Raw genomic sequence first — 21,240 nt, forward strand, 5'->3', positions numbered from 1 at the left:
GAGCGCCTGAAGAGCACGATTCCGTACGCCGTGGATACAGGTAGTGGGCCAGAGCTGGTCAATTGCACTCCGGTCCGGTGGGATCAGTTTCAGCCCCTTCCCTCTGAGGAAGTGGACAAGGTGCTCTCTAATGTGAGGCCAACCACGTGCTTGCTTGACCCTTGCCCTACGTGGCTCATTGTGAGCTGCAAAGAGAAATTGAGCGAAGGGATCAAGGCAATGGTGAATGCTTCCTTGGAAGAGGGTGCAATGCCATTAGCCCTCAAGGAGGCGATAATAAAGCCCATTCTGAAAAAGTCCTCCTTGGATCCCCAAGAGTTGAACAACTTTCGCCCAATTTCCAATTTACCATTTTTGGGCAAGGTGATCGAGCGAGTGGTGGCCACTCAGTTACAGACATACTTGGATGAAGCGGGTTCCAGGACTGGACATGGAACTGAAACAGCCTTGGTCGCTGGGTGGATGATTTGAGGTCGTTGGACAGGGGTGAACATACATTCCTCGTCCTCCTGGACCTCTCAGCGGCTTTTGATACCGTTGACCACGGTATCCTCCTGGATCGCCTGAGGGGAATGGGAATAGGAGGCACTGTTTTACAGTGGTTCCATTCCTATCTCTCTGATAGGCACCAGCGGGTGGCATTGGGAGATGAGGCTTCAGACCCTTGGCCTCTCAATTGTGGTGTGCCACAGGGTTCTATCCTCTCTCCCATGCTATTCAACATCTATATAAAGCCACTGGGGGGCATCATCAGGAGATTTGGGCTGCAGTGTCACCAATATGCGGATGACACTCAGCTCTATCTCTCATTTAAGTCCTCACCAGAGATGGCTGTGGATACCATTTCCAAGTGCCTGGAGGCAGTAAGTGAATGGATGGGAGGAAACAGGCTGAAGCTGAACCCCGACAAGACCGAGGTACTGCTTGTGGGAGATAGGAGAAGGTTGGGTAATTTTGACCTGGTGTTGAATGGGGTAAGATTGCCCCTGAAGGACCAGGTTCACAGCCTCGGTGTTGTTCTTGATTCCCAGCTGTCCATGGAGGCTCAGGTCGTGGCAGTGAGCCGGGCAGCTTGGTATCAACTACATTTGATACGGAGGCTGCGACCCTACCTCCCTGTCCATCTGCTCCCACGGGTGGTACATGCCCTGGTCTCCTCTCGCTTAGACTATTGTAATGCGCTCTACGTGGGGCTACCCTTGAAGACGGTCCAGAAATTACAGCTGGTACAAAACACGGTGGCACGTTTGATCAAGAACAGCTGCCGCTGAGACCATATCACTCCAGTACTTAAAGATCTGCACTGGCTACCAGTTGTTTACTGGCCCCAATTCAAGGTGTTGGTTTTAACCTTTAAAGCCCTACATGGTTTTGGTCCAGTTTATCTAAAGGAACGCCTTCAGTATCACCAGATAGGCCGCCAAACGAGATCAGCCTCCCAAGACCTTCTCTCGGTCCCACCAGTCAAAACAGCTAAGCTGGTGCGGACCAGAGAGAGGGCATTTTCAATTGTGGCCCCCGCCCTCTGGAACTCTCTGCCTTATGATCTCCGCCATGCCCCCTCTCTGACAGGCTTCCGCCGAGGACTGAAAACATGGCTCTTTAGGCAGGCATTTGAGAACTCTGTTTAATTTAGTTTAAATTTTGTAAGATGTGGGTAGGTTCGGATTGAGTATACTTATTGTTGTCTTGTATTATATGTTATATTTTACTCTATGTTATATTTTAGTCTATGTACGCTGCCTAGAGTGGCCGTTAACTCGGCCAGATAGGCGGCCTAGAAATAAAATTTTATTATTATTATTATTATGTGTCATTCTGCAGTCTTCACTTTTGGGTTTTTTTTTTTAAATCAGTGAGTCAAGCATAGATGGGCACCATCACACCTTTTACTCCCTTACCAGATGCACATGTTTTGTGTGTTTGTGGTGACTGGGAGCTCCTAAAAGGTTGGGGAGGGAAATGAAGCTATTTGTATCCCATTCATACTGATAATAGTTCTGCAGTTGAGCGGATGCATCACCCTGTCCTCGCCAGTACTAACACCACTGCCTGCTCTCTTTTCTTCTTGAAATTATTTGGATTCTCTCCCGATTATCTTTAAAATGGAATACAACATTTTCAGTTCAGCTAGTCAGGGCTGATAGCCCTGGAAGAGATCTCATACACTCTCCAATTCCGCTAGAAAATTCATCCCTTTCTGGGTCATTCCACCCTTGCCTATCTAGCCCACAAATGGAAAACTTCCTCTTCTCCATAGTCCAGACTGATGCACTTATACACCCAAAATACACAACTGGCATAAAATCACTCTCCTAATTCATAGTCCTAATTCATGGATTTTAGACAGACTTACCATCTTTACTGTAATTTGCATAAAGTCGTTTTGCTTTTGGCCTGCTATTTTCTAACTCAATCTCTATTTCATCTTGGTAGCTTGATATTTCACCTACAGTACAGACAAAGAAGTGTCACCAGTGCACAAAGGAAATGTGGCATAAATGAGAATATTGTATGAAATGTAGCCCTTACCTTCTAACTCTTCAAGCTTTTTTGACAGCTCCTTCTCAAGCTGGAGAGAGGAGAGAGGAAGAGAAATGAGGAACAGAACCACACTGTAAAATAGGAAGATTTATAAACACCAAGAACCATATCCTATGGAACACATATCCTGTGGCAAGCCTGACAAAGTTCTAAATTAACAGTAAACTTGTGCGTGAAATCAGGATTGCATCCAGAAGGGTTTATCTTCAACGAGGTAGTCCTATCATCTAGGGCGGAACAAAAGGAAAATACCAAAAAGATTTATAATACGGCTTGAAATTCTCTACTACTTGCCAAGATTCATGCCTCAATTTGGAATTGAAAGAAAAGCTCACAAATAGCTGTTGTGATATTATTTGATTTACTGTATTCACTATGCAACCAGAAACAAGTACAACCCAATCCCACTGAGCATTACAAAATTTGTCAGTGTACCTGACATTCAAGTAGCATATGTTGGGATGCAAGATTTCTCCAAAAGGCAAAAGAAAGTTACTTGCCCAAGGTCATCCATTGATTTTCATGTCTGAATGAGGATCTGAATCTGAGTTTCCCAAATCTGGCCACTTCATCATACCACACCGCAGTTAACGATTTGCATGTAATTTTCAGAAAGCTCAAGTCATCCTCTTTCAATACAGACACACGTGAACCAGCTCTCGAAGATGTTTGGGGAGGATCCACAGCTCAGTCGTAGAGAGCATGAGTTGCATGCAAAAAGTCCCAGGTTCAATCTCTACCATTTCCATTTATTTATTTATTTTTATTTATGATTAGATTTATATCCCATCTTTCCTCCCAGTAGGAGCCCAGGGCAGCAAAGGATCCAGTTGTGGGCCATGTAGTGCCAACAGTCAAAGCAGAATATACTGGACTAGACGGTCAAATCATCTGACCTAGTATAACGCAGGCCATATACTTTATGTATATTATACAAAAGTACGTGCTTGCATGCATGCACACACAGGGGTTCACTACCTACAGCGCGTTTTGTGTCTGCACCAGTTGCATTACAGTTCTTTTCATTTGTCCCTGTATCTTTCAGATGAGTTTCTTTGCTGTTCTTTGCACTTTTGCAGTACAAACAGAAACACACAATCCATGTAACTAACACCCTCGTTCAACTGTTCACTCCCCTGAGCATAGAATCATACAGTTGGAAGGGGCCTTGTAGGCCATCGAGTCCAACTCACAGCAGGAAATCCACAGCTAGAGCATCTCCCGCAGATAGCTGTCCAGCCTCTGCTTGAAGACATCCAGCGAAGGGGATCCCACCACCTCCCTAGGCAGTCGGTTCCATTGCCGAACTGCCCTTACTGTCAAGAAGTTCCTTCTAATTTCCAATCTGAATCTACGCTTCTGCAACTTAAAACCATTAGACCTAGTTCTACCCTCTGGGGCAGCAGTGAACAAATCTGTACCCTCCTCTATGTGACAGCCCTTCAGGTACTTAAAGAGTGTAATCATGTCACCCCTCAGCCTTCTCTTCACCAGACTAAACATGCCAAGTTCCTTCAACCTTTCCTCATAAGACTTGTTCTCCATACCGACTATCATCCTCGTCGCCCTCTTCTGAACCCGCTCTAACTTGTCTATATCTTTCTTAAAATGAGGCGCCCAGAACTGAACGCAGTATTCCAGATGAGGCCTGACTAATGCAGAATATAGTGGGACTATTACTTCCCTCGACCTGGAAACTATAGCTCTGTTTATGTAGCCCAAAACTGTGTTTGTCTTTTTTGCCGCAGCATCACACTGCTGGGTCATGTTCAACTTGCGATCCACTACAATTCCAAGGTCCTTCTCACACGCACTACTGCTAAGCCGGGTATTTCCCATCCTGTACCCATGCATTTTGTTTTTGTGGCCTAAATGCAGAATCCTGCATTTGTCTTTATTGAATTTCATTTTATTAATTTCAGCCCAATTTTCTAGTCTATCCAGGTCCCTTTGGATTTTATTCCTGTCTTCCATTGTGTTAGCTATCCCTCCCAGTTTCGTATCATCCGCAAACTTCATAAGGCTTCCCTCCACCCCGTCATCTAAGTCATTGATAAAAATGTTGAAGAGTATCGGCCCCAGGACAGAACCCTGTGGCACTCCACTCGAAACCTCCTTCCAGTCTGAAGCAGAGCCACTGACGACCACTCTTTGAGTACGGTTTTCCAGCCAGTTGTGAATCCACCTGACAGTATTTCCATGTAGTCCGCATTTGACCAGTTTGCTAATCAAAAGGTCGTGGGGGACTTTGTCAAACGCTTTGCTGAAATCTAGATAGATGACATCTACAGCATTTCCACCATCTACTAGGCTAGTGACCTGATCAAAAAAAGAGATGAGATTAGTTTGACAGGATTTTTTCTTGACAAACCCATGCTGGCTCCTACTAATCACAGCATTGTCATCTAGATAGTTGCCAATGGACTCTTTTATTATCCGTTCTAATATCTTTCCCGGTATTGAAGTCAGCCTGTAATTCCCTGGATCTTCTTTTTTACCCTTTTTAAAGAGTGGGACAACGTTTGCCCGTCTCCAATCCTCCGGCACCTCTCCCGTTCTCCAGGATTTCTCAAAGATGATGGCAAGAGGTTCTGAGAGTACATCCGCAAGTTCCTTCAATACTCTGGGATGCAGTTCATCAGGCCCTGGAGATCTGAACTCATTTAGGTTAACTAGGTATTTCCTGACTATCTCCTTATCAATCTCGAACTGCAATCCCAACCCTTTACTGAGATTGCTACCAATGCAAGGTTGCACACTGTTCACTTTTTGGGAGAAAATGGAGGCAAAATAGGCGTTGAGCAGTTCTGCCGTTTCCTTGTTATCTGTCAACATTTTGCCCTCCTCATTGAGCAGCAGTTCCACCATTTCCTTGGTCTTTCTCTTGCTTCGAACATATCTGAAAACCCCCTTTTTGTTGTTCCTCGCTTCCCTCGCCAGCCTCAGCTCATTCTGGGTTTTAGCTTTCCTTACACTATTCCTGCAAGCCCGAGCCACTCGTCGGTACTCTTCCTTGGTGATGCGTCCTTCCTTCCATTCTTTATACATGCTCTTTTTTATTTTTACCTCCTCTACCAGTCTTCCGTGTAGCCACATTGGCTTTTTCCGATGTCTTCCATTTTTCTTTCTGTTTGGAATTGTTTGCGATTGCGCTTTTTGTAATACATTCTTCATGAACTCCCACGCTTCTTGGGCTCCTTTTTTCTTTAGTCTATCTAGCATCTTCAGTACACTACTACTGCAATCCTATGCACACATACTTGGGAGTAAAACCTTTTGAATTTAGAGGGGCCAGTGTGGTGTAGTGGTTAGAGTGTTGGACTATGACCTGCGAGACCAGGGTTTGAACCCCCACACAGCTATGAAGCTCACTGGGTGACCTTGGGCCAGTCACTGTCTCTCAGCCTCAGAGGAAGGCAATGGTAAACCCCCTCTGAATACCTCTTACCACGAAAACCCTATTCATAGGGTTGCCATAAGTCGGGATCGACTTGAAGGCAGTCCATTTCATTTTCTGAGTACATGCATAGAGACTGGGATGAAGGTACTTTACAATTCTTCTTTGTTCAGTCTCAGCATGTCCATTTAAAGATGGTGAATAGAGGCTGGGGGTAATTTGCCCCAAGCTTCTCAGTGTGTTCAGGGCAGATTTCAATGGATCACAATGGTCCCCAGTGTATGTATACACACAAAACACAGAAATCAGGGATCCATTCAATATGCAACTATAGCACATCACTGGTAGGCATTTTTAACACAAGACTGGCTTTACTTGAAATAATGGCTTGCAATGAGTTATACTCAACTTTCTATGTAGAGAAGACCCATTGTAATTAATGACCCTATGTTAGTCATGTCCATGAATTTCAATGGGTCTACTCTGAGTATGGCAATTGTTGCATATGACTCGTTGGCTGGAGAGTCACTGCCAGTCAGAGTAGACAATACTGGGTTAGGCAGGTTAACTAGTCTGACCTAGGATAAGGCAGCTTCCTAGGAATTATAAATCCTAAACATTAGTCTTCCAAAGCAATAGATTCTTTAACACATCATTTGCTTTGCTTGCAGCAGCAATAAACAATTAATGAAATTAGTGCTTCATTTTCTACCCAAATGCTACAAGGAAGGGGTTTGAGCTAGTTTGGGGGGCTATATCCAGTAGCAATCAAGCAACTCCATACTGCCTCCTACATGCATTATTGGTTCCATGGTGGTGTCGTGCCAGCTTGCCAGCCTTGCCCTGGCCTGCATTTAAAATGGCTGTACACCAAAGCCTTGTGGGGATTTTTTCCCCTTGACATCTTTTTCTGTAACCTGCCAGTAAGCAGTTAAATGTTTAGTTTTGCCTCATCACTGTGACTTAGCAATTTACAACCCTTGCTGTATGAGATTACAAGCTAGCTACACACCTTGTTATCAGTAGAAGGGGCCTGGTTCCGTCAAGGCCATAAAATTCAAGGAACTGCCTTGGGAAACCAAGAGGAGGCACCTGGTGTTGGGAACATAGTTTTTTCATCCTTTTGATCATATCTTAATTGGTTAATTGTCTCCGGCTGGGCGGAAGATTTCTTCCATAAGAAGGAGCTCAGAACTTTGGGTTTTTGTGTCCCACTTCGGGAGCACCACCTTGTCCCATAGGTGATGTTCTGTTGTGGCTCCATTTCCATCCTGACTCGCAATTCCCTGAGGGGAGAAGGCTATTCATCTATAGATCCTATGGTCTGTAAGTATAGCTTAGGCAAGAAAGCTTTGTTGTTTTGATTTGTGCCAAAAACTATCTTATTTGTATTTCTTACCAAACCTTACCCTGTTTGGGCGTATGGTAACAGGATTCAATTTGCTGCTAAATCTTATTTTGTGCACCTCTTTTTTATCTGTAATACTTTTATGTTTTTCTTATTCTTTTTTAACAAACTTTAATTTATTTTAACCAACGTGTGTTCACTGCAGAGGGGGGTCAGTTCCTAAATTCAGTCCTTGCCATTCGACTACAACTACCGTGTAACAAGTAACGTTTGGCCGGAGGCTTCAGAAGGGGCAAGGAGCATATAAAGGCTCTTGTTCTGAGAAGCTCTGGTGTTTAACTGGGTTCTGAGGTTCCCTTTGCCCCAGAGTGGCTAACCAGCTAGAAGGGTGGTGGCAGTTACTACCTTGTAGGGTTGGTGTGAGCGTGCACAAACTTGGCAAACCAGGATTTGCTGGGATCAATTGCCCAAGGCTGGGGATTGACTCCTGGGACAGTGAGAGCAGACGGGGAAGGCTCCCTGCTTTCACTACAGGTGGGACACAAGCTTTGCAGGCAGAAGATCCCAGGTTCAATTTCTGGCATGTTCAGTTAAGAGGCTTAGGTAGCAGGTGGTAGGCTAGACCTCTGCCTGAGACCCTGGAGAGCTGCTGCCAGTCAGAATGGACAATATTGGGCTAGAGGGAGAAACACTCGGACCTGGCACAAAGCAACTTCCAATGAGTTATAAAATTGGTTGTAGCTGCCCGGAAAGAGTTATGTCTAATGCTTCCTAAGCATTAGATAGTTCTTAAAATAAACATCATAGTCAAAAATAAGGGAAGGGGGAGCACACACCTTTTGCACAGAGAAAACATAATGGCTTTCATGTACCAACAAGGAAATTGCAACGGATTAGCTTTTCATTTTATTGTCAGTGGCTGCCATAAAGGTCACAGGGAGTGGGACACCAACTATGTTTGTAGCCATCACAAACTGGCTACATCTCAAAAGGCCACACTTAATTCATGACATGTATAGGGCGTTATACTTAATGGGGTTTCCAACTTGGTCTCTACAATCCGAGTATGTAGGATCTTTCGGCTGCTGAATCAGTGCAAACACACAAGTGCCTGATTGCTACTGAATGGGAAATTTCTATCTCCATAAACAAGAACCTGTCTTGCCTGGACTGAATAAAGTTCAGGCAGTTGATTTCATTGGATGATGTTGATGTCTAGTATTCTGAAAGTGAATAATCCCTCCCTGTCCAATTTCCTCACATCATTTGTAATTCTATACACATCTATGCCCCTCTTAAATTAACTGTTTTCTAAACTAAAATCCCTAATCACCCTATTCATTCCTCATAAGATGCTCCAGCCTTCTCATCATTTTAGTTGCTGTTTTGTGTTATCTTTCCCAGCTGTACAATATTTTTTACATAGGAAGCTGTCTAGGACAGAGTCAGGCCATTGTTCTATCCGGGCCAGTGCTGTCTGCTCTGACTGGCAGAAGCTCTCCAGGATCCCAGGCAGGGATTTTCCCCAGGCCTACTACCTGACGTTTTTGCTTGGAGGTGCAAAGGATTGAATCCGGGACCTCCTGAGTGCAAAGCACATGCTTTGCCACTGAGCTATGGCTCTCCCGTTATCATACAGAGCAATCAGAACTGTATGTAATGTTTCCAATGTACTCGTACCAAAGATTTCTATAATGATGGTACTGGCTTTCTACAAAATATTTTCCAACACTGACGTTGCATCTTTGCCCCCCACCAACACATTCAGCTACTCAACATAACCCCCACTCCAAAGGCCTCTTTCCTGGGCAGCTACAGCCAATTTCTAAGCCAGCCATTCCCACTCTTTTAGTCCCCAGAAGTTGCTGGACTACAACTCCCATCAGCCCCAGTCACCATGGCCAATGGTCAGGAATGATGGGAACTGTAGTCTGGCAACATCCGGGGGCCCACAGGTTGGGAAAGGCTGTTCTAAGCCATAGGAAACTGCCTTACATGATGTCACAACTAGCTGCCCATCTAGCTTAGTACTGTCTCCTCTGACTGGCTCTCTGGGAACTCAAGAAGAGGTTTTTTCCATCACCTGCTACTTGATCATCTTAATTGGAAATGCCAAGGGCTGAACCAGAGGACTTCCGCATGTAAAGCAGGTTGCTTTGCCACCGAGCTACAGCCCCTCAATCCATCCCTGTTGCCACCAGTTAGGAGAGATCCTTTGGGATCAGCCCAACAACCTCCATGATAGACTGATTCAATGCCAAAAGATCCGAAATGCATAAATATCTTTGGATGCCTGTGCTAAGTTTCAGGAAAGCTCTGGCATGGATAGAAACTTTTGTGTACCTCAAAAAGGGACCACATTATAATATATCCCCAAGAGCCTCTACAAAATCTTCTGGAGGGAATTTAAAGACAACACCAAAATGGTGGTGGTATTCTTTTTTTTACAGAAATAATAATTTCTATGCAAAATTAGTGATAGATATTTCTGAACAATCAGCTCAGGAACTGATTCTAGTGACACTCCACATGTCTTGGCAAGCAACATTTTGGAGCAAATCCAATGCAATTTAATCATAATTAACAGCAGCGCTTATTTTAAATTGGGCCAGTTAAAACACAGAATTCTATGTAATGTATTGTCTCTCTCTACTCCTGGGCATCTCCAGAGAGATCAGAACTTGAAAAGAGCTCTTTTTTTGGGGGGGGGATCCAATTAACAAGCAAATACCTTTCCAGCTGTGGCCTTTGTTAATTGGGGTGGAAGAATGAATGTGGCATACAGAGGAGGAGGAATTTACATGAAACAAAATAAGCTTAGCTGTATCATATGATAAAGATTTTTAAATCTTGTAAGTCAGAACAAATTTGTCGCTGCAGTGTTGGGTGAGCTGTGTGCTGACAGGGAGAACTTGTGCCCAGCAGGTAGCCTGCCAGGGACTACGCAGAGAGCAACCGTGACAGCTCTGCAAATGGAATAAATGCTTGTGCCCTGCAGAGTTTCCAAAGCAGGAGCAGGCGCTGAGCACAAACGCTGATGCACGGCTGGCACATCTTCACGTCTTCAACCATCTTCTCTCTGGGCATTGCTTTGCCACACCTCAGTCTTCTCGCCTCTACCAAAAACTCTGTAGCCAGAACTGTTCACCACTCCTGCCACTCGGATCACACCACGCCCTTCCTCAAACCCCTACACTCCCTTCTCAGCCCCTTCCACATCTGGCACATCCTTTACAAATCTCCAAGACCTCGGGTCCATTTTTCTGCCCTTGCTTCTCACTATACCCCTGCCTTCATTCTTCCAGCTGCCCAAAAGGGAGACTGGGTGGACACTTGCTCTCCAATGGATCCGCCCAGCTTCCCTTGCTGCCGTCTGTACGTAAGACCGTCTGGATCAGGCCAAAGATCCATCTACTCCAGCCAACCAGATGCCTATAACAAGGCCACAAGCAGGACGTAAGCTCAATAGCACATTTTCCTTCATAATCCTCAGCAATACCAGAGCATGCTGCCTTTGATGCAGGAGGCAACATAAAACCATCATGACAAGTAGCCATTGATAGCCAAATTCTGCTCCAATCAATCATGGTGTCTTATACCATGATATTCTGTTCCATTTCTTCTCTCACCCAGTTTCCTCTCCCCCATCCCAACAATCAGTCAGCATGCCTTGCACACCAAGTCTTCACTGGTCTGTCTGGGGAGGCTCTCCCCTTAGGTTTCTTTTTCTAAAGATTTGTTATACTTCTGTAAGCCTTGGGGTTCCCCTGAGTTTGTTGATACTTGTGTATGAACAGTGCCATTTGAGCTATATAAGGACCAGCACTTGTCTCTAAGCTTTGGAAATAGAGGCAATGACAATATATTGTGGAAAACACCACAAATCACATTCCTTTTCTGCATCATCTCCTGTCATCCGTACTCAAAAGAAATTAGCATTAAAATCAATGAAATTTTTCACATATTAAGGTCATCTAAAATGCTCTGCTCTGCATCCCATATGTTAAAGAAGGAACATCTGAAAGGGCTCAGAGCTGGGCCTTTTTGATGGTGATGCTCTAGAAACTTCAGACCTCTGGGAGAATGGAGAAGACATCTTTATTTCAGCATACTTTTCAAAGAAGATTCTATATTTTGTCACGATGCACGGCTGGGCCTCTGTTTTTAAGAATGATTTTTTACACACTGGGTTTTGGTGACAGGTTGGAACTGACCTCAACATTATATGATTTTGCTGGTGTTATGTAAACTTTCATGTCGTTCTTTTTATTCATCACTTTGGGCTTCCAGATGGGAGAGAAAAGCAGTATCAGATTCTATAGACAGAATGGCATAGCATTGCCCTTCTAACCACAAAAGTAAGAAAGGACTATGCATTCAAAAGTGTTCACCTGCTGAATCTTTATCTTTCGTTGACCAGCTGTAAATGAAGGAGGGTCACATTCCTCTTCCAAATCAATTGTCATGAACTCATCTATTGTTAGCTGACTTGCAGGTGTGTCTTCAAACTCTGTAAGTCTAAAAGCATACATAAAAAGATTAGCACAGTAATTCCATCAGCGAATTTCAAAGTAGACAAATCAAAAGTGATTTAAAAGATGCTCCCCAGCTTGTAACAAAACTGAGTAAAGAACTCGGCCAAAACAATTTACATAACTCAGCTTCATGACCAACAAGACAGACCCATAAGCTATTCTTTTCCAACATAAACTGCCCATTAAAATGCAGGTTCCAAAGAGTCGTGTTATTTGTCAGATGCAACAAAAACAAGAAAGAATTGTGTCACCTTAAACACTAACAAATGAGGGCAATAGTTTTTGTGAACTACAGTCCATTTCACCAGAGACATGATGTGCTATCCTGAGTTACAAGAATATATTGCATATGTACATGAGGGCAGGGGGAAGGAACTGTAAACATTGAAGTCAGAAGGAAATTAAATGTGGAAAGTACAGAAGGTGATAATAATAATTATTATTATATATTTTACACATTTAGAAACCACTTCACAGCCTGAAGCCACTGAAAAGATGTACAAGATGAAATGAGATAAAAGCTCTAAGCAATAAAATAATTTCTACAACAATAAAACCATTTCAACAGATATACAATTAATATTCCATAAATGACTCGGTCATACGTCAGGGAAATCCGTCTTAAACAAAAATGCTAGGTGCTATACATCACTAAAAAAAAGGTAAAGGTGTCCCCGCACTTGTAGTGCGAGTCGTTTCCGACTCTTAGGGTGACATCTTGCGATGTTTACTAGGCAGACCGTATATATGGGGTGGGATTGCCAGTTCAGTCCCTGGCCTTTCTTTACACCCCAGCGTATGCCGGGTACTCATTTTACCGACCACAGATGGATGGAAGGCTGAGTGGACCTCGACCCCTTTTACCGGAGATTCGACTTCCTCCTTCCGTTGGAATCGAACTCACTAAAAGTGGCCTAATGAAAACGTAGGAACAAGCATTACATTCATCTAAAAAAATGTAATTAGATCAATAATTTAAGCATTCATAATATTCTCATATTGGAAGCAAGTTTAACCAGCGTTGAGCTATCCAGCCCTGACCTTACAGCAGGCCTCCAGGGTTGAAAGCAGAAGTCCTTGCCAAGTCTGTAACCGGAGATCCTTTTAATTTGAGATCTTTGGGAATGAATATGCAATGTTATGTTACACATGCAAAGCTCTGTCAATGACCTTTTGGGTGTTTTTTTTAAAAAAAACACATTCATATATCTGGGGAAAATCTGCCCAATACTGCAAATTAACATAGCAGAAGAAACAATCAGCACTGGTTTAGCAAGAGCCATGCTGCTTTTTCAAGCGTTTTTCCTCCTCTCCTCACTGCAAGTGCTATGAACACTATGTACTTAATAACACTTTGCATTCCTATAGCACATTTTGAGTGTTCAAAGCACTTCATATACTCCTGCAGTAATCCTGTGAGGCAGGCCAGTATTATCATTCCCATACTGCTGTTGGCAGGGAGCTGGGGCTGAAAGAATAGTGGCTTTCCAACCATCATCCGATGAGCTTCAGGCTATCCCTTCTCCCTTCCCTCAGGCCACACAGAGCTCCAGGGAAGATAGAGGAGGGGCTGCCCCATCAGTTCTCTCAGGCCACTGGCGGTTCTGTCAGGAGCCGATGCTACATGTGCTCCTTGACTTCAGCTCCCTGATTTCTTCTTCCGTCGGAGCGCACAGCTGTTTCTTAAGTGGCTCCAGGGAAGACAGGTGATGTGAGCATGTGTATGTGTGCATGTGCTCTCTCTCTCTCACACACACACATTCCTACTTATTTCCAACACAACACGCTCTAAGGTGGCCTAGAAATAGAGAAACCACATAGGATCTCCTACACAGAGGCTAGAAACAGGCTGATTCTTAAGGGTGGGGTCTTTGAGGCAGATAACAGGTTTAGCCCTTTATGAGCAGGCAGGTTTGTATGGGATAATCTTTTACAGTTTGAGGCCGGGTTATGATGATAGCAAAGCACGCCATTCATCCCAGACACTAGATGGGCTGGCTCCCAATGACAGGAATGCCACAAGGCAATATAATGCATGTGTGTATGCAGTGGAAGCAGAGATGCCCAACACCTCCCAGGAATAATTAGAATACAATGATGGGTTCCTCCCAGTACTCCATCCACACACAAACCCCACCAATCACAAATGATGACCACTTTGCTAGCTAAGAAACCAGTGTTGGCTACAAATACAGGGGAAGTAAGTACGGCTTGGTGTCAATTCAAGAGTGCTGCAAAGATTTCAGCTTAGACAATTGCCTTCTAATTCTAGCAAGAGCAGCAATGATTCCGCCAGAGTTAGAGGAACATAACTTGTAATCCTCTTATAGTGTCACAGACTATGTCAAAGAAATCTTTGGGGACCCAAATTTTCTCATCTATGCATCAACGATCATCTAAGAATAAAAGGAAGAAACAACAACAAAAATATTTTGGTGTTTTTGTACTGACTTTGTGGTTGTAACTCTCAAGCGACAGTAATGCTGACAACTGCTTAAGCGAGTGTGAAAATCAAAGTACGGAAGTCTACCAGCGAATTCTTAGTGTCTTTGTAAATAGTTTGCTGAAATGTTAGACTCGCTTGGAAGAAAACTCTGTGGGGAAAATAGCACTTTCTCTATGGAAGGAAAACAGAGAGAGACTGACCAGCTAATTTACTGGAAGAAATTAGGAAGATACCCAGATCGGATCTTTGCCTAACGTACTGGCAAGATGCTTGTCATTCAACCAATGATACCACTTTGAAATTATTTTAGTATGTATTTCAGGCTGCTACTTAATTTAGCAAAGCAATTCTTGGTGCATCTCCAAAGAAATTTGTATCCAGATACCAAAAACAGCCATGCACTTCCATTCATAACAAACATTCTTTTCCTTTTGGTAACATCCCAAATTCCTTAAGTCAGCCATCTGCTTGACAGCTGATTCAAGATCCATCTTGACTGACACACATCCGCTAACCACTGACATTGCATGTATCCCCCACTCCCCAGTGCTTAATATATCCTCCCCTCATTTTTCCTTCTCTCTTTCATTTTTTTAAAAAGTGTAATACAATGCCCATGACAAATATCAGAACTTGGCCCATAACACAGCAAAGAAATAGAATTCCTTTCTTCTTACACTCCTGAAAATAACCCTTTGTTATTATGTGCAGGGCATGCTGGAGTCTGCAGTGTATATGAATGTATTTACGCCTAACACAGAACATGAAGCTGAAGCAATCATCGTTCTATATAAATTGAATTATGCACTCTCCAAAAACTGCCAATACTGGCTAAGAGTGTGCATGCTTTGAGTGTACATGATTTCATAAACTGGCACTCATCAGTAAGAGAGGCTCCAACACGGGTACAATTGATGCAAGACAAGAAATTAATGATTGAACAAGGAGATCCTGTAAGATAGTCAAACCTCTGGTCCAAAAAGCTCAAGACTGTCCACACCAGAGGTAGCCAGCGTAGTACTCTCAAGATGGACAGCTCTCCTCACACATGACATTTGGTTATATGGTGAGGGCTAATGGGAGTGGGAGTCCAGCAACTGGGGGGAACCATGTTGGCTACTCCTCATCTATACTGACCAGCCACAGTTCTTCTGGGTTTCAGACCAGGGTCCTACCTGGAGATGCCAGGGATTGAACCTGGAACCCTTTGCATAGAAAGCATGTGCTCTACCACTGAGCTGTAGTCCTTCCCAAACAAAATGAACAGAGAAGAGGGGAAAGGAAAGAAATAGGAAAGAGATCTGCTCCAATTCTCACCCTGAGTAAACCTCAGGTGAAGAGAGCGACGTCTATCACAAGAAGCAGGCTCTTAAGGATTTTTTTTAAGAGTTATGTGAAACAAGCACTTATTAATTCAGCCAACTTCTACTTAATGACATTTCAAGAATCTAAGTGCTTGAAGGAAAAATCTTGGGCTCAGGAAGGCTTACTTTAAAAGGTTTGTTTTGAATATTCCTGTGATAAATGCAATATAATGTGGGGTTATTTGAGAAACATCAATCATGTTTTATGGATTTGTGATACAGTTGTAATTATAGCTCCCTGAAAATAATTCAGCTGTCACGTTTACCTTGTCAAAGTAAATAACACTGTCAATTTAGTCGATATGCATGACCTTAGTAAACATTTCAAAGCACGAATTTTGCAGTTACGCTTCTTCGTTTTAAACAACTGCTCAAATGAATGTGCTTCCACTACAATTCAACACATTTGCTATGACTCAAATAAAATAATCCATCCAAATCATTTGGAAATTGTGCAAAGTATTTGCTTAGTAGGGTCACAAGCTTTAAAAGTGACTTAAACTTGTAGGCTAGTCAACTAAAGAGCAATCAATTGGAATGGTGGCTTTCAAATGATGTTCTTAGGAAGCCAGGACTTTTCCGGAAGCTTATCAAGAGGATCAGATGGTCAAATAAGTGAAACATATAGAGCAGGGGTGGGGATCTGGCCAGTAGGCTGGATGCATCTCTCCCCACTGGTCAAGTTTGACAGGTAGGCATGGCCGGCCACCTTTCAATGCAATGATGTCAGTTGACCAGTCTGAAATCAAAACTATGTGGGTAAAGTCACAACACTTTGCAAACCCTGTCAATGAATTGATCTTTGGCACTTGCAGAGCCCGGTACACAGGGCTTTTCACAGGGCTTTGATCAACAGTGCCTGCAAACCCTCTTTAGGCTAAGCCCAGTTTTTACTTACCCTACACCTGACGTCATGTATGACATCAGGTGTATGGCAAGTGAATATTGCTTAGCCAAAACAGCCTCTCAGGCCAAATCAGGAGATGTGGCTGGCCTGCAAGCCACATGTGGCTACATGAAATCTCCATGTTCAGAGGCAACAGGCAAAAAAACAACAGTAATACTGGGCAAGCATCCTTTCAAAGCAGGTTGCTCTTCAAAACAGATTTATCCCCACAACAAACAACCACTAGGAAGTGTTGGACACAATCAAAGGCAGTTACACAGTGAGCCTGGCACAACTGCCAAGGGCTAGCAAGCAGTACTTATATGCGAGAGGGTATCCCATGACGTGCCACAGAATCCTATCACAATGCAGGGATTCCACAGAAGGACTAGCAAGGGTTAAATAGATGTGAAAAGGCTCTCTTGAATGCAAGGAGTTTGACAACTATGGAAGAACTTAAGTGGGTGCCAGTTTTTAAATCGGTAACCATTTTTAATTGATGATGCTGAGATTTAAAGGCACACAATTTTATTTTTCAATTTCAGTATGTTCACTATAACAGGGAATGAATAACAGAATATTAAAGATGACCTTTTCCACAAGGAGTGGTAGCTTTTGCCTTATTAAATTGCAATTTATCTTACACTTCTGCATCTCAAAAACATATTTATATTGAAGCTTTGGCCTTATGTAAATATGTTTAAATTTTATCAATTCATTAATCCACCAGTTAAAAACTAGATGATTAATATTATTTAATTGCCTGGCAGCCCACTATTTAGAATTTCTGTTGACCAGCCATGAAAAAGTCAAATATTTATTAGCCTCCAGTAGTGGATTTCTCGGGTATTCATAAATGGAACCTTGAAGCACAAAGATTTTTCCAGAATTAAAAGCAGCGTTTTAAAACAGTAATCATCACCCAATGTATTAAATTGCATTCATTAATTGTTTTGACTTAAGAAAAATATTTTAACATACATTGAAAACATTAGCAATATGAATGCGCTGAGATAATTTTGCAACTACTTACTTTCTTAGATTATTTTTGGGAGGAGGATGAAAAGATCCCTAATACTAGCACTTACCCTATCATTATTAATTTCAGGATTCCTATTTCATGCAGATGGTTAAAAAGTGTACAATAGCTTTTACAAAATCAACTCTTTGACAAAATAAACATTTTTTTTAAAAAAATCCATTTTGTTTAAAAAATAAAACAGAATACCTTGCCAATCAAAAATGTAGAATTACATGGACAATTTCCAACACATGATACCTATATTATTCAGACCCATCAATGGCATTACATTATTTCAGGTGTGGGGAACCTGTTGCCCTCCAGATATTGCTGAACTACAACTCCCATCATCCCTGGTCGCTGACCATACTTGCTTGAGCTGATGGGAGTTACGGTTCTGTAACATCAGAAGGGCCACAGGTTCCCTGCACTTGCATTACTTAACAAATAAATTATTTATTATTTTGCACAAACTACTATCTGGTTCACATCAAACTATGAAACATTTCAAATGCTGGGCTTTAAAGAGATATTTTTAGCAGTAGCAAACTACAAGTTACAAATACGTCCCATGGCTTTTACTTAAAACAAGTCCGTAGCATCCAAGCCTAACCCCTAATAATTTTTACTGCCAGTATATTAAACGAAATGCTAGCAAGGCACTGGTATCTTTGCCTTAACATCTCTGTAGAAACGACTAATTTTGAGCAGTTGCTCCAATCCAGAAATCCCTTGAAGGTTTCATAGCTCACAGCGCAGGAAGGCAATCTCACTCACTTCAGTGAAGGAGAAAGCTCCCTGCAGAGGAAAGAATACACATCCAAATGCTGCGCCTTCTGGTGAAATGAATGGGGTAGTCTGCATGTGCAGGAACTCTTCATGTGTGCATGGCTTCCGGGTGGGAGCAATGAAATTCCTATGTTTTTTCTCCACCATGATATGACCTTTGGCACCCCCTTGAGCTGGGGATCTACTAAGAATGAGACTGAGGAAATTGTTTGGCGCACATTGGGATTTGGGGCCAACTCAAATTCAAGAAGCCTCAAAGGTTAACTTCGCCACGCTTTGTTCTATACAGTTGTTCATCACAATGATGGTTGCAAAGTTTCCCTTTGAGGAAAAACTCAGATTATGTATGTTGTGAGAGACAATAGGACTTGAACCTGGAATCTCATAGCCCAGGCTTGGGAAATGTCAAGTGATCTGTCTGTCGAGGCAATGTGAGTGTGCAACACCACCCCCAATAATTGACAGGTAGCATGAAGCCTCTGAGTTGGCTATGCCTTGTAATAAATACAAGGTATCTGGCCTTCTGACCTTGCCTAGTCAACAAAGCAGCACCTTCTCCTTGATAAGGCTTCAGCTCTTCAAATCTAACTCGAGTGCCAGCAACTGACCTCAGAGGTCCTAGGCTGAAGAACAGTCTATATTTGGGTACAGCCACTCACAGCCCCAGCTAGGCCCTGATTCACATTCCAGTTACTGGGAAGTTCTATGTGAAACTGCTGCTCTTGCACAGGGTCAGGATTGCACTTCTAAAGGATGTCTTTCTAGAAAAGGAAAACCATCCTGTTCTCAATGCAAATGCATTGCTCCAAACCTCATCTCAAACGTGAAACAATGCACAAACTTGACCTACCTTTTCCTTAGTGTTGATTCACCAACTTTGACAACCCTGATGACTTCTTTAACAGTGCGCCGAAAATCATGCATTCGTGCTGCAACTAGAAGAGCTAGAGGATAAACAGGGAAAGTGCTACATCAAAAGGCAGTTCAAGGAGGGAGAGACAACGAGGGAATAGAGTGAGTCATGCAAGTACCGCCTGAAATTCTAATTCTCATATTAATTTTAAATATTGATGTTTAGCTCAGGGCTTGAATACAGAGTGAGTGAACTGGAATTTTATAAAACTTACTTTGCATGCAGTAAAATCAAGCCAGCTGCTGAAGAGGTTCTGTAAATGCAATGTAGTATTTTCTTTCTGGACATATCACTGTTATCTATCTGTCTATCCAAGTCTGTGTCTGTGTTAGAATTGCTCTTAATATGTTTTCTTTAATAATATGTTTTTAACCCTTTTTTTAAAGATGTTTTTAAAGATTTTTTAAAAACGTTTTTAACATTGTTTTGTTTTAATGTATCTTAAGGTCTTTTATGATGTTTTAAAGTGTTTTTAGCGTTTCTGTTGCCGCCCTGGGCTCCTGCTGGGAGGAAGGGCGGGATATAAATCAAATAATAAATATAAATAAAAAAATAATAATCTATCAATCTATCTAACTATCTATGCACACACATATGGGAGACTGTCTCCTGCTTCCTTTGCTCACCCCCCCACTCGCTCCACTCACCAATCAGGGGGACACACACACACAGGAACTCCCAACCCCCAGCCTTCCCTCCGGGACTCCCAAACACACACAGGGACTCCCAAACAAGCCACCCTTCTCTGACCTTCCTCCTCTCTCCCACCCCCACCGGCTTGCTAAGCTTCCTCCTTTCTTCCCTTTAGACCTTTTCCTGTGAAGAGGAGGGAGGCGACTTGCCAAGGCGAGTGACACAGAAACAGTGGGGAGCGCCCAGGCAGCACCTCAGCAATTGTCCTTCTCTCTCGCCGCTTTCTTCCTTCTTGACTTCTGCCGCCTCGCTCTTCCCCCTTGCTTGCTTGCCTCATGCCTGCCGTCCTCACTTGCCACGTGACTGCCACTGCCCCCATGGAATACTGTCATCATGCTGGGTGATGGCTTACAAAAATATTATATTTTTAGATATATCCAGGGAGGCCTTTTCCTTGCACATATGCACTGCTAGGAACAGAGTCCCAGTAGTGATGCATGTGCCTCACAATGATAAATTGATCATGGATGTAATAAATCTCTATACAAATGGGTTTCTTCTCATTTTTAAAATATACTTTCATAATATTCGCGGCACACCTAGTCACCTCTTGAGGCGCACCAGTGTGCCGTGGCGCACCACTTGAGAATCACTGCACTAGGAACACATACGATATTCTGGTGCATTGCCAGGAGCTCCATTACGCATCAGCCTTGCAGGATCTACTTTTTAGTTACACCAGCCAGTTGCAAAATAGTGGCCAGAGGGCGGGAGCATGCTATTAGAATTAAGGAAAGTGTACCTCTGAGCATATACTCAACCCAGGAATTTGTTTTCAGAATCGTAACTGAGCTTACAGTCGTGTCACACAAAGACCCACGTCTGGTTTTCCTCCTCAAGTTTCTTCATATCAGCAGCATAATTTAAAAGAGAATTTTGGTTGTTGCTGTTATTTGGTTGTTGGAATCCTTGCTATCTATTGCAAACCACTCAGAAATCAACCAGTAGAACCCAATATGTCTTCTGTCCACCCCTGGCTTAGACCCTAGAGGTGAATTCCAATCCTTTTAGCTTGATTTTACGTTCAGGCTTGTAGATTTAGCAACCGCTTCTTAGTTACGAAAGGAACAGGGCTGCCTGCAAAACACTTTCTGTACAGCCTACTGTTGCCTCTCCATGTATGGCACCGTTTGCACAAGTTCTGTAATACCTGCACCACAAAGCCCTGATGGCCGCCGCCCTGTATGCATCCAGTCTCTCTTCATCTGCTGCAGGAGCCTTAGGGCAGTCATCGAAACCTCGTGGTTCTTCTTGCCAAACTCCAGCATATGGGCAAAACGAGGGATATATAAACATGGATCTAC

At 43.0% G+C, this 21,240-nt stretch overlaps 1 protein-coding gene across 5 annotated transcripts in view; it reads right to left on the reverse strand.

Annotated features, from left to right (window-relative positions):
• The window catches only part of BRF1 (BRF1 RNA polymerase III transcription initiation factor subunit), a 298,365-nt gene that overhangs the window by 155,919 nt on the left and 121,206 nt on the right, over nt 1–21,240 (reverse strand). For all 5 annotated transcript variants that reach the window (XR_009760784.1, XM_061612349.1, XM_061612347.1 and 2 more), the window contains 5 exons: nt 21,087–21,236; nt 19,181–19,274; nt 11,681–11,807; nt 2,533–2,572; nt 2,357–2,449 (listed from right to left, as the gene is read on the reverse strand). Coding sequence is in view for 4 of the 5 variants with exons in the window: in XM_061612349.1 (XP_061468333.1) it covers nt 2,357–2,449; nt 2,533–2,572; nt 11,681–11,807; nt 19,181–19,274; nt 21,087–21,236 (504 nt within the window). In the remaining variant the exon portion in view is untranslated. The remainder of the gene's footprint in view (nt 1–2,356; nt 2,450–2,532; nt 2,573–11,680; nt 11,808–19,180; nt 19,275–21,086; nt 21,237–21,240) is intronic.

The sequence above is a fragment of the Rhineura floridana genome, chromosome 2 (assembly GCF_030035675.1).
Source record: "Rhineura floridana isolate rRhiFlo1 chromosome 2, rRhiFlo1.hap2, whole genome shotgun sequence".
NCBI classification, from domain to species: Eukaryota; Metazoa; Chordata; class Lepidosauria; order Squamata; family Rhineuridae; genus Rhineura; species Rhineura floridana.